Source organism: Tachypleus tridentatus, chromosome 4 (assembly GCF_004210375.1).
Source record: "Tachypleus tridentatus isolate NWPU-2018 chromosome 4, ASM421037v1, whole genome shotgun sequence".
In the NCBI taxonomy this organism is placed as follows: domain Eukaryota; kingdom Metazoa; phylum Arthropoda; class Merostomata; order Xiphosura; family Limulidae; genus Tachypleus; species Tachypleus tridentatus.
The window spans coordinates 38,639,497-38,655,522 of NC_134828.1; the positions used below are offsets into that span (position 1 = coordinate 38,639,497).

General features: G+C 30.9%; 1 protein-coding gene across 1 annotated transcript in view; it reads left to right on the plus strand.

Moving 5' to 3' along the window:
- Positions 1-16,026, plus strand: part of LOC143248882 (28S rRNA (uridine-N(3))-methyltransferase) — a 58,830-nt gene continuing 42,804 nt past the window's right edge. The window contains exons 1-5 of the mRNA XM_076497772.1: positions 1-151; positions 8,143-8,173; positions 9,709-9,929; positions 12,099-12,169; positions 12,839-12,984. Coding sequence (XP_076353887.1) covers positions 20-151; positions 8,143-8,173; positions 9,709-9,929; positions 12,099-12,169; positions 12,839-12,984 — 601 coding nt within the window. The 5' untranslated portion in view covers positions 1-19. The remainder of the gene's footprint in view (positions 152-8,142; positions 8,174-9,708; positions 9,930-12,098; positions 12,170-12,838; positions 12,985-16,026) is intronic.

Genomic DNA, 16,026 nt, shown 5'->3' on the forward strand with positions numbered 1-16,026 from the left:
AGCACAATATAAGAGCATAATGGAGTCGCGTATTGAGGGTAGTTTAAATAGTGTAGAAGTTAAGAATGAAGATGTAATGAACTCATGCCGTCAAAGTGGATCTTTTGTTTCTGCAAAAAATCTCTCTACGAATGAAAAAAATGAAATTCATGTAAGTGATGCTTTGCTGGTATTTGCAAAAGTTTTAGTAATTATTTAATAAATGTTGTTATAATATTCGCTGTAACTTGTACCGAGACGGAGAGTCGCAAATTCAAATCTCCGTCAATGAATGTGCTTTCAGACGTGTGGGAGTTATAAAGTGACGTCAATCTCACAATTCACTGGTAAATGTAAAAGAGTGGTCTAAAAGTTGTGGTGGATATTGTTGACTAGCTGACTTTCACCCATCCTAGTCTAACACTACTAAATTAAGGACGAATAGCGCAGATTGCCCTCGTGTATCTATGAGTGAAATGGAGTGTTGGATAACTCGATTCAATGTTGTATGAATATTATTAATAAAAATTAATCGATTACCAAACTAGAGAATTGCATAATACATGAGGTACCAAGTCCTAAGTACCTTTCCTCTGTAAACATTATAAATAAGACACTTGTAGGCTAAACAGTGCTAGGCTAACTGAATCCTTGTTCTGTTTTAAGATGGTTTTGCATATAAAACTTCGATTATATGTGTGTATATGATCATTAGTAGAACTGCATTGCGACTAATAATGCAATCATACTACATGAAGCTAATGAAAGTATACTAGTTTATACTACCCCACAAATTGGACATGGCACAAAAGGGGTATGTAAATTAAAACTGCAGACAATGAACAAAATTTAACCTACTATGATTATTGCAACAACAACATAAAGAGAGTTATTACCTAAAATACAATAAAGAGTGCAAAAAAATAATACAGGGTGGCCTGTAAGTCCATACCCATCCATTTATCTTATGTATTCAGTGTATCTGTGTGCTGTTCCTCATTCTCGCTGCATAATATTATGCGACACCATGTTCTGTGAGACATTTTCCTCAACATAGTGGAGGTTATTGTTCTAAATGCCACAGTAACAGCTGCTTTCAACTCATCATTAGTATTATAACCTCGTTTATAATAACATATGGATGGGTAGGGACTTATGGGCCACCCTGTAGTTCCCAAGAGAGAAGAAGAGGTCTACATTGAATTTGACCCACTCTAGTTCAAAAGATGGACTGAATCCTGATGAAGAGTACTGTATCTCCTTGGTACAAATAGAGACCAAATTTGTGTTGAGTACTTAAGTGTACCCCTGCACTTTTTGAGGTTGAATTTATAGGTTATTGCAAATATGTTAATTAAGTCAATAGCTCCAAAGTACATGTAAAAGTTCAAGTAAAGTGAACACTGTGGAAATGTAAGTCACAAATAGTGAAATATAGTGCCGTGCAAAAGTATTCACCTCCTGCAAAGTTTCCACATTTTATTGCTACCTGAGTTTGCAGCATGAAACTTTCAAATGAGGTTTTAATTTTAGAATTTACACAATCTGTTCAAAATTGGAAAAGCTAAAAACTGATATTATGTAAGTTAGATTTAAAAAAAATTAGAATATTCTCAATTACATAAGTATTCAACTCCTTTTTTAAGGCAAACCTAAATCATTTTTGGGTGTAAAAGGTTAGTTTAGAAGGTAACAGAAAGTTAGTGTAGTGGTCAGTGTATGTGTGTATTCAAAGTGATTTAACTTCAGAGTAAATGCATCTGTTCAAGTCACAAACTGTACAGTGACACCACAAACTAACCATAAAGACCAAGGAGCATTTCAGAATAGTCAGGAATAAAGTGGTAGAGAAGTACAGATCAGGAGAAGACTACCAGAAAATTCAAAAGTTATTAATTATCCTTGTGAGTACAGTGAAATCCATTACTAAGTGGAATGTTCTTCATACAACCCAGTCATTATCTAGATCAGGCTACTCTTCCAAATAAAGCTGTTGGTCAAGCAGAAAACTGGTTAGGGATGCCACTTGAAGCCAACAGTGACTTTGAAAGATATTTTAAAGTTCCATGTCTGAGATTAGAGTCAATTTTCATGTACTGACAGTATCCTGGTCCTGAAAAAAGAATCATCTTAAATCTCATATGGAGTTTGTGAGAAAACCATGTAAATTATAGTGAAGGCATGGCAGAAAGTTTTTTAGTCACATGAGCCAAGAATTTAGCTTCTTTGACTAAATCCAAAGCATTACTTCTTTCTCATCACCAAGGACTAGGAAGCTTATCAGGGTTGAGTGGACGATGTACTGTGCAAATTACAGGTGAATCCTAGATGTCAGCTAAGAATTTAAAACTGGATCAAATATTCAGTTCTCAAGAGTACAATGATTCAATACAAGGCCAAAATCACACTGGAATGGCTTCAGAAGAAAAAATTAATGTCTTGGAATTACCTAGTTAATGTTCTGACATAAATCCAATAGAAAATATGTGGTGATACTTGAAGATAGCAGTCCATCAACAATTGCCAAGGAACAAATTAGAATTGGAATAATTTTGCCAGGAAGAATGGGGGGAATTTACACAATTCCATTGTGCAAAGCTAGTATAGACCTATTGAAAAAAGACTTGCAGGAGTAATTGCTGCCAAAGGTGCTTCTACAAAGTGGTGACTTACAAGGCTGAATACTTAGAAATCAGCAAATTTTAATATATATATTTTCTTTCCAGGTTTTGTTTTCAGTCTCCTTCACACATAAGTGTTTAGTTTGACCATTAGTTTTGAATAAAACCAAGTTCATTAAAAAGAATTGCTTACAATATTTATATCTAATCAAATTGTGACATTATTTAGGAGGATGAATACTTATGTAATTCAGTGTATGTGAATGATGTAGTACTGGTAATAGTAATTTATATACAACAACAGTGACAAAATTGAAGATCAAGCTATCCACAAAATAGTGGATTAAAATCATTTACAGAAGGATGGAAAGCCATAAGAAGTTTAAAATATTGTAACAGCATGGGATTATTGGTCCATCTCAGTTGTTTCAACTTCTAAAGTAAACCAAAACAATTAATAAATAAATATGAAAAGAAATCTTAGAGCCAGCCCTTGTTTATATACTTCCCAAATGTTCTCTTACCCTTATATAAATTTGCTGCCTTTTCAACATCTGAAGACAAACACTCTGTTACAAAAAAAACCAAAAAAACTGTCTTAGCTGAAGATGACTCTTACCCTACTAAAATTTATATTTGTGGCTGCTAGTTTTACCATTTTCACCATCATCATTCTCCCAATTGATAAAGGCAACATCACAAAGGAAGGACTTCATATAGATTATTCAAAATCATTAAGGGTGTTTCTTTGGTTTGTCTGAGTTGGTCCTAAGTTATTTGACTCCCAGTAATCTCACTATTCACGTCAAAAAGAAAAGAAAAAAAAAGAACATTAACAGTGACATATTTAAAAAAGAAAGGCAACGTATATTAAAAGAAATTTAACATTAAAAATAAGTTTGTTAAAGATTATTAAAAGTGATGTAGGTTATGGGATATTGTTTGTCAATAGCTTTAGAAGTCAATCTTATATATCTAGAATATATCTAGGAAGAACTGTCTGTTCCTATATTTAAATATAAAGATGTAAACTTCCAATCATCTGGCATCTACTCACTGTTCAAGAATTTACAAAAAGTAGTAGTAAATGTCTCGTGTATCTAATCCTAAATCTCCTTCAGAACCCTTGGAGAAATATTATCTGGCCTAGGAGTTTTATCATTCTTTAAACTTCCCAATGTTGTCTTCACAAGCTCAGAATTATTGCAGTACTCTTATTCAGTCTTTTCTTTCTTTATCATCTTTTCAAGATGGGAAATACTGTTTAGATCTACATATAGTACAAAAAAGTTTTGATGCTTCTGCTTATTTCTGATATTGTCACTGTGTAGACACGTCTATGAAATGAACTTTTCAAGAACTGTTCAGACATGGAGTATTTCATGTGTACAAAAGAGTGAGGTATAATTTAAAATCATTGTTTGGTCATAGTTTTAAAATGTAGTAATATTGAATAGATTAAGTATGTCATTACAACAAGATTCATAATGCCACAATCATGATATGTGTGTATGTTTTTGTTTTATTTTTTCCAAAATACAAATTGTTGAGTATTCATTTTGAAATATCTACAACATAGAAAACTGAAAGATGTGTATGTGTGTGAACTCTGGGCTGGATGATAATTGAAGATCACTACTTTTAGTGAGGTTTTAGATAATGCTTCCGGGATGGTACAATTGATGGACAGATTATCTTACATGGATAAGCTAAGATCTTTTAACTTATTTTTTCTTGAAAAAGGAGTAAATGGGAATTTTATTGAAGTTTACTAGATTTTTTGGAGATCAATAGGACAAAAGCCTCAGATTTCTTTGTGCTACATCTGAGGACAGTTTAATGAAGAAGACACAAGTTTATGAGTTGGAAGATCTTGTGAGGAGGCACCAGTTAAGACAGTTGTTTTTGTTTATTTTCTAACAGGATGACTGATTTGTGGAATGAGTTGCCATTATCAGTGTTGGAGGTCAGAGCTTTGTAGGAGTTTAAGAGAGGAGTCACTGGTTTCGTGAAATGTAAAGGGTGACTTTAGATTTTTACTTTTCCCAAAAGTGAAGGTGTAGTGACAGCCGTGGACAACCAAATGGTTTCTTGTTATATTTATGTTGTTATATTATATGGGGTGTATTTAAAGCTTATTGTTTATATTTGTAAGTTAAAAGATAGGTGAAAAAATTACATTGGCAGCAGTAAAGGATTAATTACTAAATGAATAGGATGCTGGCAGGGTATGAAGAAGCAAGAAGTTATTAATGGCTTTCAGTTTAATTGAGTGCTAATGTTACAAGTGATGTGTCTTGGGGATCTGTCCAGGAATCATTGCTGTTCTTCATTTCGATTAATGACTGTTTATATTGTGATTGTCTTGGTCTTCTATTTGATCAGTCTATATGCCATCCATCTTGATAATGGTAGGGCAGATAAGACTTTAGGTTGTACCTATAATAATTTAAAAGTTCAAAGAGTTTATAATCTTATTGTTTAGGTCATTGACTAGACCACATTTGGAGCATTGTGTTCAGTCTTGGACTTCATATCTTTGAAAGGACATTGAATTCTTGGAAAAGGTTCAGTGGAGGGCTACTAGGATGATACCTGGGATGGAAAGATTGTCATATGTTGACAGGTTAAGACCTCTGAACTTGTTTTCTCTGGAATAAAGAAGAGAAATAGGGGAGATTGAAGGGAATTTATAGTATCATTGTATCATTTTTTGTACTTAGTGGTAGAACTTGGGAACACAAGTATAAATGTTAGCAAGGTGGGAGTTACCTGCAGTTAAGGCAATTTTATTTTGTAACATGACTTTTGGGGGTGTGTTGCTTTCAGATGTTGTGGAAGAAGCAAATTTGAAGGAATTCTTGATAAATATTTGAGTAATAAGGGTTAGCTTTGAGATTTTCATTTAATTTTCTAGCATGATAGGTGGATCAGTGTATAAGGACCAATAGGTAGCTTTTTGCCCTTAACTGTTATTTAACCTTTTCCAATTTTGAACATTTTTTGGTCTCCCTCCAAATTAAAAAGGGTGAAGGTCAATAGAGAAAGTTTGCCTAAATAGTGTTAATATGAATCTTTCTCATTGATTATAGCTGGTTTTGAGATGGTGCCTTGCATGAGTATTTCAGTGTTGAAATAGAAAGATACAATTGAACCCAAGCAATGTGAGAATACTATCAGTGATGTGATAGTTCCAGTGTCATTTTTATATTTGTATTAAATGGTTCTGCCATCTCAGTTCAACATTTGAATACAAACACACACCAGTCCTTATTTTTGATAACGGTTTAATCATCCGAGTCCGGATTGGCACAACAGCTTCCAGAATCACTATCTCTAGGTGCACACACTGTACTTACAGGACTTGATCACAGCTTGCCTTCCAAGGTACTGTAATATCATGTGGAAGTCCCCCAAACATGTGCAAACTATGAAAGAAATGTCCACAGTAGTAACATCCCTAATCAAAATGCAACATGCCATTTGTTCAACCAGTTGCAATTGGTGATGGCTCTGCCTGTTGAGTGATAAGTTTTCTTGGGTAGAAGTTGATTGTTCCAGTGGATGAGTGAAAAATTATCAACATCTATTGGTGGACATACATTCATATGACTGCTGGATGAGTGAAAAATTATCAACATCTATTGGTGGACATACATTGATATGACTGCTGTGAAAAAACAAAACAAAAAAGAAAAAATCTTGTACTGAAATAAGCAAATTTGTGAACTTTCTGAGTGCACAAAAAGTTGAGTTTGTTTTGATGTAAAATAACTGCTAATGTGGAAAATTTATTTGTTTTATGGTAGCAACTCACTATAGCCTTGTGTTAACCCTTGTCTTGTAAGAACTGTGTGATTGAAATGAATGCAAGAAGCATGAAAATATGAATAAGCATATTTTTTTTCAGGCTTGTTCAGTTAACCAAAGCATTAAGTTTATTTGGTATAATATTGCCCAAATCCTTGATTTCACTTGTCGTTCGATAAAGTTGCACAGAATATATTTCCTTATTCTTGGCTGGACTGTTGAAAAACCTTTGTTTTTTCTTTAAATGAGTAACTGCGTGCATTTTATATTTTTGTATCTGAATGTCAAATGTGATGTGTTGTGGACTGCTATTAGACTAATTTGTGCATCAGCTAATTGAACCTTAATATCTATGGTATTAAATCCATTGTGGATTGTCATTGAACTAATTTCTGCAGCAGCTAATTCAACTTTAATATCTGTGCCCTCTTGTTGTACTTAGAAGGTTTATATTTGTGGAGAGTTAGAATTATCTAAACCATCCATATTTTCATCAAGACAATATTCTAGTGCTTTAATTGGAACATAAAACAATCTCAAGCATACAGTTTTTTAATCTTTTTTCAAATCTCATGTTTTGGTCTAAAGAATATGTCAGCATTATTTTCACCATGATTTTCAACTGAAAGAAACTTCTCCTTTATTAACTATTTAAAAACAATAAACTCCTAAGAGTGCTTGCATCTTGAATAGTCATGTAATGACATATAACAGGTTAGTATGTGGTACCATTTACTGAAATTTGAAAAGTTGTGTATGGTTTAAATATAATACATAGTAAAAATGTAAAAGAAGCAGTTAGTTGATGTGAAACATAAAAAATAGAATATATTATCCAAGCATCATAGATACATCCTTATTATTAAGGCAAGGTATTTTCTATTGAACTTTGGCTGTTATAAAGGTTCAAAAATGATAAAAATTGGAGAAGTTTGCATTGAAACATTTTTCCTTATAGCACTTTCACACACAGATCACTTATAAACAGTAAATGTTGTGGTAACCCTTTGCGTTTTTTAGTTAATAGAACTGAGAGCTCATGGTTTTTCAAAAAATCTCAACTTAGCCATTTTTGGGCTTTACATTTGCTAATTTCTAGAGGCCATTTTTCATGGACTAACTGAGTAGTTTACTGGGCTCTTAAATGGATGAACTTTATGTAGTAACTTTATCTTTGAAAAGTGACTGTTCCTCATATAGGCTGTTATTGTTACAGGTTTTCATTTCATGACAACATTTAAAAATACTTTGTCAGGGTATAAAACACAAAATGTGTTTTGTTTAGGAGAAATTTTAATAATTGCTACCAAGTTTCAAATATGAAATTTTGTTTCTCTTGAATACAGTTTTTGTTTTATGTTTAGGCTGTATTTTTACCATTACAAAATTGTGTTATATTTCCATTGTGTTTCCAACTCTCTCTTTTTTTTTTTTGTTGTTGTTGTAATTTTTTTTACAAAAGCATAAAGTGTGATTAAGATTTTCATTTTGAAATCTATTAAGCAATGTTTGTAATTTGTTTCTAGAGCATTTCTATTATACATAAAATGATATTTGCTTGTATGCTAATTGTGGATGATCATTTGTAAATCATTTAAGTTAAGAATTGTACACAAGCAAAAGAAATACTTAACATAATTTACTAAATACTATTCTATGTTATAATGGTTTATTACAATCCACGACTAGTATAGTTCTGTTATATATAAATCTTATTTTTCTATTTTTCAAGGTGAAAGACTGGAAACAGTGGAAGAAAGAGAGTAAGTACAATCATTCTCCATCAAGTAGCATAAAAGAGCAAGTTAGGTTTAGCATATGTGTTGTCACCCTCTGTTGTTTAAGTGGAAAAATTATAATCCAGCAAAATGGTAGTTTTGTTAAAAATAAATTAAAAAGGAAAAGTAGAAACAAAACTAGTCATTTTTGCTTTTAGATTTCCTCATTGTGTATAAAATACATGTTTATTATTCTGCTTAAAGAACAGAAAATTTCACATATTTTGAATTGATCTTGGACATGTGTGTCTATAATAGGTCTGCAAAATTTCTTTGGTCAGTGTTGGCTATTTTTGATTTTTGAGTCAAGTGAAGTTTTCCTGAATTTTTCAGAATTTTCAGTACCCTTAAGTCTGTCCAGTAGTGAACAAATTGGTGCAAGTATTCCTTATTTTAATAGTGTGAATGTAAAGCAGAAGGTTTGGTGTGCACACTTTTTTAAACTTTGGTTGTCAAAATTGTAAAGTGTTCTTTAAAATATGCTTTCAAAATAACGTATTTTGCCACTACTGGTTATTCAGGATATTTTTTTCATTTTTACCAAATACACTAAATGTAACAATTTAGCAAAACCTAGTTGAATACTGAAGCAACTGAGAACAACAAACATGTACATGCTTCCATCAGTTAACACTGAAGTTTACAACGTATTTTAGGTGTGTGAAGATCCCAGAAGGTTATTGCAGTGTTAGACACACCTACTTCGACAATAGTATTGAATTTGTTTATAACCTGTTACTTACAGATGTGGTTTAATATTTTATTGAGAAGTGTTGCTGAAAACATTTCATTCTATTAAAAGAATAAGCTTTAATAACTTTTCTAGTTGCCTGTAGTAACTGTTCAAAATATGATTGTATTTAGTTGTTAGTTGGAAAAAGAGGACATTTTTCTTTAATGCTGTATTTTTGATGTCTTTTTACTTGTACAGAATTAATTAATTTAAAGTGTAATGCATGAAAATGTTTTATTAATTGATATTGAAGTGTTGTATGTATCTTTGAAAATAAGATGTAAACATAATGAGAACAAGGTTGCATTTATTGTATTTTAAATTTTAGCAGAAATTAAGATATTAATCTATTGGGGTACCATAAATTCTAACTGTTTAAGATCTACAGTAAAAGCTACAAATTCTGGTCATAAAATGTAAATTTGTAATTTATTTATAAACTTATTAGTGACCATTAATTTGTATCTAAAGCAGAAGAAACTATCATTCTTAGCACTTGTGATATTTTTCAAAAATTGATAAATCATTAAGATGAGTTTTTACAGTAAAAAGTTTGTTATAAAAGGAAGCTAGGCTTAGCGTATGTGATATTTTTTACTAATTTATCAATCGCTCTGAAGAGCATCTTATTTTGAAGGTTTAATTTATGTGGAGGAGCAGTTGATGAGCATAAAGAAAATAACCATGTAAACTGTGGTAATTTCAAAATTGTTTTTTTTATTATTATAATTAAATTTATTCTGACCTTAACTGTTTTTAATTTATAATTTATCATTAAATGTTTTAGAGAAAGAGCTGCATAAGAAATGGAGAGAGCAAAGAATGATAAGAAAGGCAGAAAAGTTAAAGAAAAAGAAGGAGCAAATGAAGGAAAAGGAGGATGAAGAAAGAGAAAAAACTCTCAAAAGGGAGAAGCTAGGGAGAGATTATACAGTTAGTATTGCACTACCTGGATCTATTCTTGATAATGCCCAGTCTCCAGAATTAAGAACATACCTTGCTGGTCAAGTAAGTAAAGTAACAAGTCTACTGTACTTGAATACATGTATAATTGCATGCAGTTATGTATACTTTTTATCTTGTGTTTTATAGATAAAATTAACTCTCTATTGAGATTAGAATTGGTAAGAAATCATTGAGATGCTAATAAAGTTATCATATGACATTTAAAACCAGTCATACAGATTATGTACACAATTAACATTGTCTGTTTTAAGCATTAAAAGTTTATAATTAATTAGAAACAGTGTGCTTTTTTTTTTGTTCCAATGGTGACTTTATTTTACTCTGGCATGACTTAAGTAATTGTAAACTATGTACACACATGACTAAAATTGTTTATGCACGAGATAATTTGGTGAAGGTGGTAATGAATAAAACCCTATAACCTGAGTACTTTTGAAAGATGGAACTTTCTTTTTCAGGGGTAAAGTGTTTACCTCTGTAGAAGAAAGGTCCACCTTCCCAAAGTGCTTGTGTTATAGGGTTTTTACTAATTTATATCAAGACTTCTTAAAAAAAACCTGTGTGTTTTTCTAACATCATGAATTAGTGAAAATGGGAACATGAGAAAAAAATTCAATTTTGGCAGTAAGAATTTCATATGAAATTTAACAGATTTAGAAGCTAAATATAGTGGAGTGAAACTCTAAATAAAGGTACAAGACTGAAGAAATATTGTTATTTATCTGCAGAATGATGTGAAAAGTCTTAGGATTCTTCTTTGTTATTTAATATCTTTTAAGTTAATTGAACTTTATACAGGCAAGCTTCAAGAGGTGGAGAATGGAAATCAGTTGTTTCATCAGATCTGTGTCTGCATTTCTTAATGAAGGATTATATTAAGTCTGTGGAACTGTATAGTTTATGGATATTTTTAAATAATGTTAATTGTATAGTATAATTAAACAATAATTGTACTAAATTTCCATTATATTGTAACTGAAGAAAGAATATTTTTGGATGAGTACATTTTTGCTCCTGAAGTGTGCTTATAGTAAGATATTTTAACTATGGCTGAGAGAATAAATAACTTAAATTTTGTTGAAGCCGTATCTTCATATGTGGATCATAAAAGCAAAATAATAGAACACTTAATGTTGAAAATGTTCATTTTCATTAGGAATTTTGTTTGTTAGACATCAAATATTAATCCTCTCAAATAATTTAAAAGCTAGTGCTAAATGAATGAAATATCTATATGTGAAAAAAAACTTACATGCTTAGATGTTGTGATTCACATTTAAATTTGCAATGAACCAACTCACTTTAGTTGGTTATGAACTTGAAATTGCAATTTAGTGTTATTAAAACATTAATAAACCCTAGAAATGATGTACATCATCTTGTAATTCGTTTACTATGATTACTTTCAAATAACACTTCTATATTAAAACCAATTAATGAAAGAGCTTGTAGTGAACATTTTTCAGAACAAGTAAAATATTTGAGTATAAAGTTGTCTAGTCTAGATTTTAGCCCATGTTGCATTGTAGAGTGAAGCATATTGATTTACCATGTCTGTTCACCTACTTTTCCATCAGTTCGAGTCCTGTATACAGGATAACTCAAAGCTGGATGGATGGATTTTGATCAAACTTGTACAGTAGTTACTTCTTAAAGTTTTACATTTTATTAGCATTTGAAGGTTATGGGCCATAAATATTTTGTAAATAAAAGTTTGCAAATATTGATACATGACTTTCATTTCCAGTGGTTGAGTTGCTACAGACTATCAAGAAGAGATAAGTCTGTGTTTATATTATATTTATTATATTGAATGCATGTTTGTGCTTTAGAAGCATGTAATTTCTCTGAAGAGCTAACTCATTTATGTTGTTTTACTTTAATTGTTGTCGTGATACATCTCACAGTCTGTCTTCATATAAGATGGTGGTCAATAAGTAAGTTTTAAAATTTCAACAACGTATTAGGGAGCTCTATTGGAAAATGAAAATTCATTTGTAATTTTAATTTAAGAAAAATTAATAACATTATGTTACCTGGTAATGCATACACACTGATCATGCTGAATAGTTCATATGTGAGTGATATGTACAATTACACTCAAAATATTTGTACACAAACAACAGTTCCTTATGAATGAAAATATTCCACAACTATTTTGAACCATGAACTCTTTATAATTATATTTCCATGTATTTTATCTTTTCTTAGATTGCTCGAGCAGCAACAATTTTCAGAGTTGATGAAGTAATAATATTTGATGAAATAGGAATGGAAAAATTGTAAGTTAATTATGCACACTCTCATATTGAACTCAGCATTCACTTCATTTATTAATATAAGTTTTTAGTAGTGTTTTTTGAAGTATAAAGTGTTAAATTGTATGAATTAAAAGAATATGGATCACAAATTTGTGATTGCCTTTTACTTTGCTGAAGTAATAAATAATTTAATATAGGTAACAAGCTTTGTATATGAAAGACATTTAATATAACAATTTTTCCTTGTAATGAAAAGATAAGTGTAACTTTGTTATTTACTTTGTTATCTTTATTTACTGATCTTGTATTGAAATGTAAAATTGTTTTTGCTTTAAAAATCACAAATATCATATGGTTCATTTCTTAAAAATGAAATAAAATATAAAAATATTCTACTTGTTGAATATAATTTTATTTTTTTACAAGATTATCATTATTTATACAAGGAATAGAATAATTTAGTAAAAAGTTGACCAAACTGGCACTTTAAAATATGAAATTAATGCAACACATGAATAGTTAGAATAATGTTTTTTTCAATGAAGACCAACTACAAAATGGAAGACTTGTGTTACATTTAAATAAATAATCTGTTATTATGTATTAGAAAATTACTTAGTTTCTTCAATATAATTTTAGCTTTGGGAAAAATTATATCGTAATATTTTAGTATTTGTTCTCAATATTCAGGGAGAAGAGCACAGAGGGCGAATTCACAGGAGTGAAGAAAAAAGGCCAAGCCAACTTACAGATGGCAAGGATAATACAATACCTTGAATGCCCTCAGTACTTGAGAAAACACATCTTTCCACTTCACCCCGACCTACAGTTTGCAGGTAAAAAATTGGTACTTGAAAACTAAGCAATTGAACGTTTAAAAAATTACAGTTGTATCTCCAGAAGGGTAGAAGGTTCTGGCACATGAAATGTTACCTGAGTTGAAATAATTTGAAAGTTTGGTTTCGTATAGTTACTTTATATCTTGTTTTCTGTCACTGTATCCAAATATTTGTAGGTATCTTCAATATTTTTTGTGAAATATTTTAACATACCAGTTTATGCATTAATAAAAGAAGTTTTAAGTTAAGTGTGGGGGGTGTGTAGAGTTGACATTTACTAAACTTGGCTTATTGTGAATGAATAATAAGATATATTACACTTGTGCTCAAACTTTATACATTCCTTCTGAGAAATGTGGTTAGAATTAGTGCATGTACCACTACATTTAATAAGATTGACTACTCCTTTAACCTTTTAATCTTTTTGCAATGGGCTTGGTATAATAAACATGAACTCATATACCCATTTGCACATGTTAAGTATTTACCTTATGACTTTTGATACAGTATGTATACCTTGTAACCTGACCTTGTAACCATCGTAAAAAATTAGGAAATATAAATTTTTTCATGCTAGAATGACTAGTCTAAGTAGCCAAAGTTTGATAATGTTATATATTTTAGTACATTCACCTTCTAGTTGTGCCTAGCTGACATTAAATAACTTGCATTAATGCAGTTTATGTGCACTCTTTATCGTATCCAGTAATATAAAACTCGCCCAATTTGACTGTGTTTCATTGGACTAGTGTTTTATATTATATAATAGCATTTAAATTATTATACATTATATGTATATATAGATTATTTTTATTATGAATAAGTTGTGAAACTCGTTTTTCTTATAATATAGAACAATAAACAAAGAAGTAAATGAAGCAAACAGTTATCTCTTCTAGGTATGACCTTTGAACTCAGTTGCTGCTAGACATATATTGCTAAGCCTTTTAAAATTTTACATATGGAGGATATCAAACAAAGTTTTATTTAAGGTTTTATATACACAGTTGAATAACCAAAAAATCATAAATAACTGTGCTGATACCATAGAATTCCACTATAATTTATTAAGCTTAGTAACTGCACTGTATTTAGGTTTAAAAATGCATGAAACTTTGAGTAGGTTGAAGAACAACCTACTTCTTTGAAATTTTGTACAAAAAGAATGTGGTAGTCTCATCACAGATTAAAATGGCTGAGAAAGCAACAACGAGAACGTTCTGAGCTGTTGGTTGGTTATTCACACGTCACATGTGTGACGAGTATCTAATGGACAGTTTCTAAAAATGGAAAGAGATGAATGGGGCTACTGTGTTTGATTCAGTACATAATTCATATCTCAGCAAAATAAAATAAGGTTCTTATTTTATATTATTATTTATCAACATTGGTAATTTGAGTTCCTAATTTCTTTGAAACTATAGATTTAGTATTTTGACATCACTAATATCTAATGTTAATCAGTGCTGCATTCAACATACCAAGAGACTCACTAAAATCTATATTAGGTGGGCTCTTTTAATACTTACTTTTAAATGAAGAAGTCAACTTATATATATAACATTAAAATTTGAAGTACAATCTACAATTTGATTTTAGATTAATTGGCATAAATTCATAAAATAGTATTTCAATGTAAGCCAACAAATGCAATGATATGGCCATTGACTCTTGACTCATCAAGGAGGCATTAAAAAAGAATTCATAATTCAACTACTTCCTGTGTTTGGTATTAATAATCATTTCAATAAAAACCTTATTAGGTTTGTTGAAGAAAAAATAAACTTTTTTCTTGTAGTGTGAATCTTTCTTCCTCTTATGCAGAGTAATGTTATAGTTACGTCAGTATCAGCAAGTATTACATATGTAAACAGGTTTAATTTTTTTAAATAGTAAAACAGTAATTTTTTTAATGCATTAATGGCCGAATGATCAGCTGTTGAACTTATGACCAAGAATGAAACAAAGTTACGAATGAACAGAATATATAGTGTAGTTTTGGATACACAAACTACAAAAAAAAACTGCATTTTCAGAATTACAAGGATTTATTAATGGCACAGTTGCATTGGTAGTTAGTCATGTACTTAATGAGAGTGTTAAAAGAGTTTTGTTCAGTTAATTTTACATACAAAAGTACAGGTGCTAATTTTTTTATATTTAATAATTACCTTAAATATTGCACATGTGTTTTTTGATATAATTTTTATAAACCTTCTGACAAACATTAACTTTTTTCCAGCTCAGTCTGATATTTTTGCCAAAGAAGCTTTCTGCATGTTAAAATACATATTCTGACATTTATAGAACAGTATTAAAAATAAATAAATGTGACACACACACACACACACACACATATATATATTTGTATTTGAGAAATATAGATAAGCACAGAAACTTGTCTGTTCAGATACATGCAATCCTTGTAACAGACTTAACGGATTGGATCTTTCTGTGGGAAACATCTATCTTACAAGTTTTAAAATGATATTTTGAGCTGTCAGTGCAAATCATCATTCTGATATACCTTACTGTTTCTCATCAATGCAATCCTCAATATGCACAAAATTTTCATTTGCTACTATTGTTGATACTCTCACCTATCCAATTTGTTTAATGTGGTACAGTTGTGTTGAAGCATGCAAATAAGTATGCAACAACCCTCCATCAATAGGAATGCAATACGAGGGCTGTTCAAAAAATACGCGAACTGACGTCATAAAACAAAATGTACTTTATTTAGAAGTTACAGGCCTGGGACCCCTTCAAAGTACTCTCCTCCCCAACGCACACACTTATCCCAACGGTGTTTCCACTTGTTGAAACAGTCCTGGTACGCTTCTTTTGTAATGTCCTCCACCTCATTTGTCGCATTTGCCTTAATCTCGGGAATCGTCTCAAATCTTCTTCCTTTCAAGGGTCTTTTGAGTTTGGGGAACAAGAAAAAATCGCAAGGAGCAAGGTCAGGTGAGTGGGGGGAAAGAACGGTGATTGAGTGTTTGGCTAAAAATGCACGAGTTCTGAGGCACAAATTTTGCA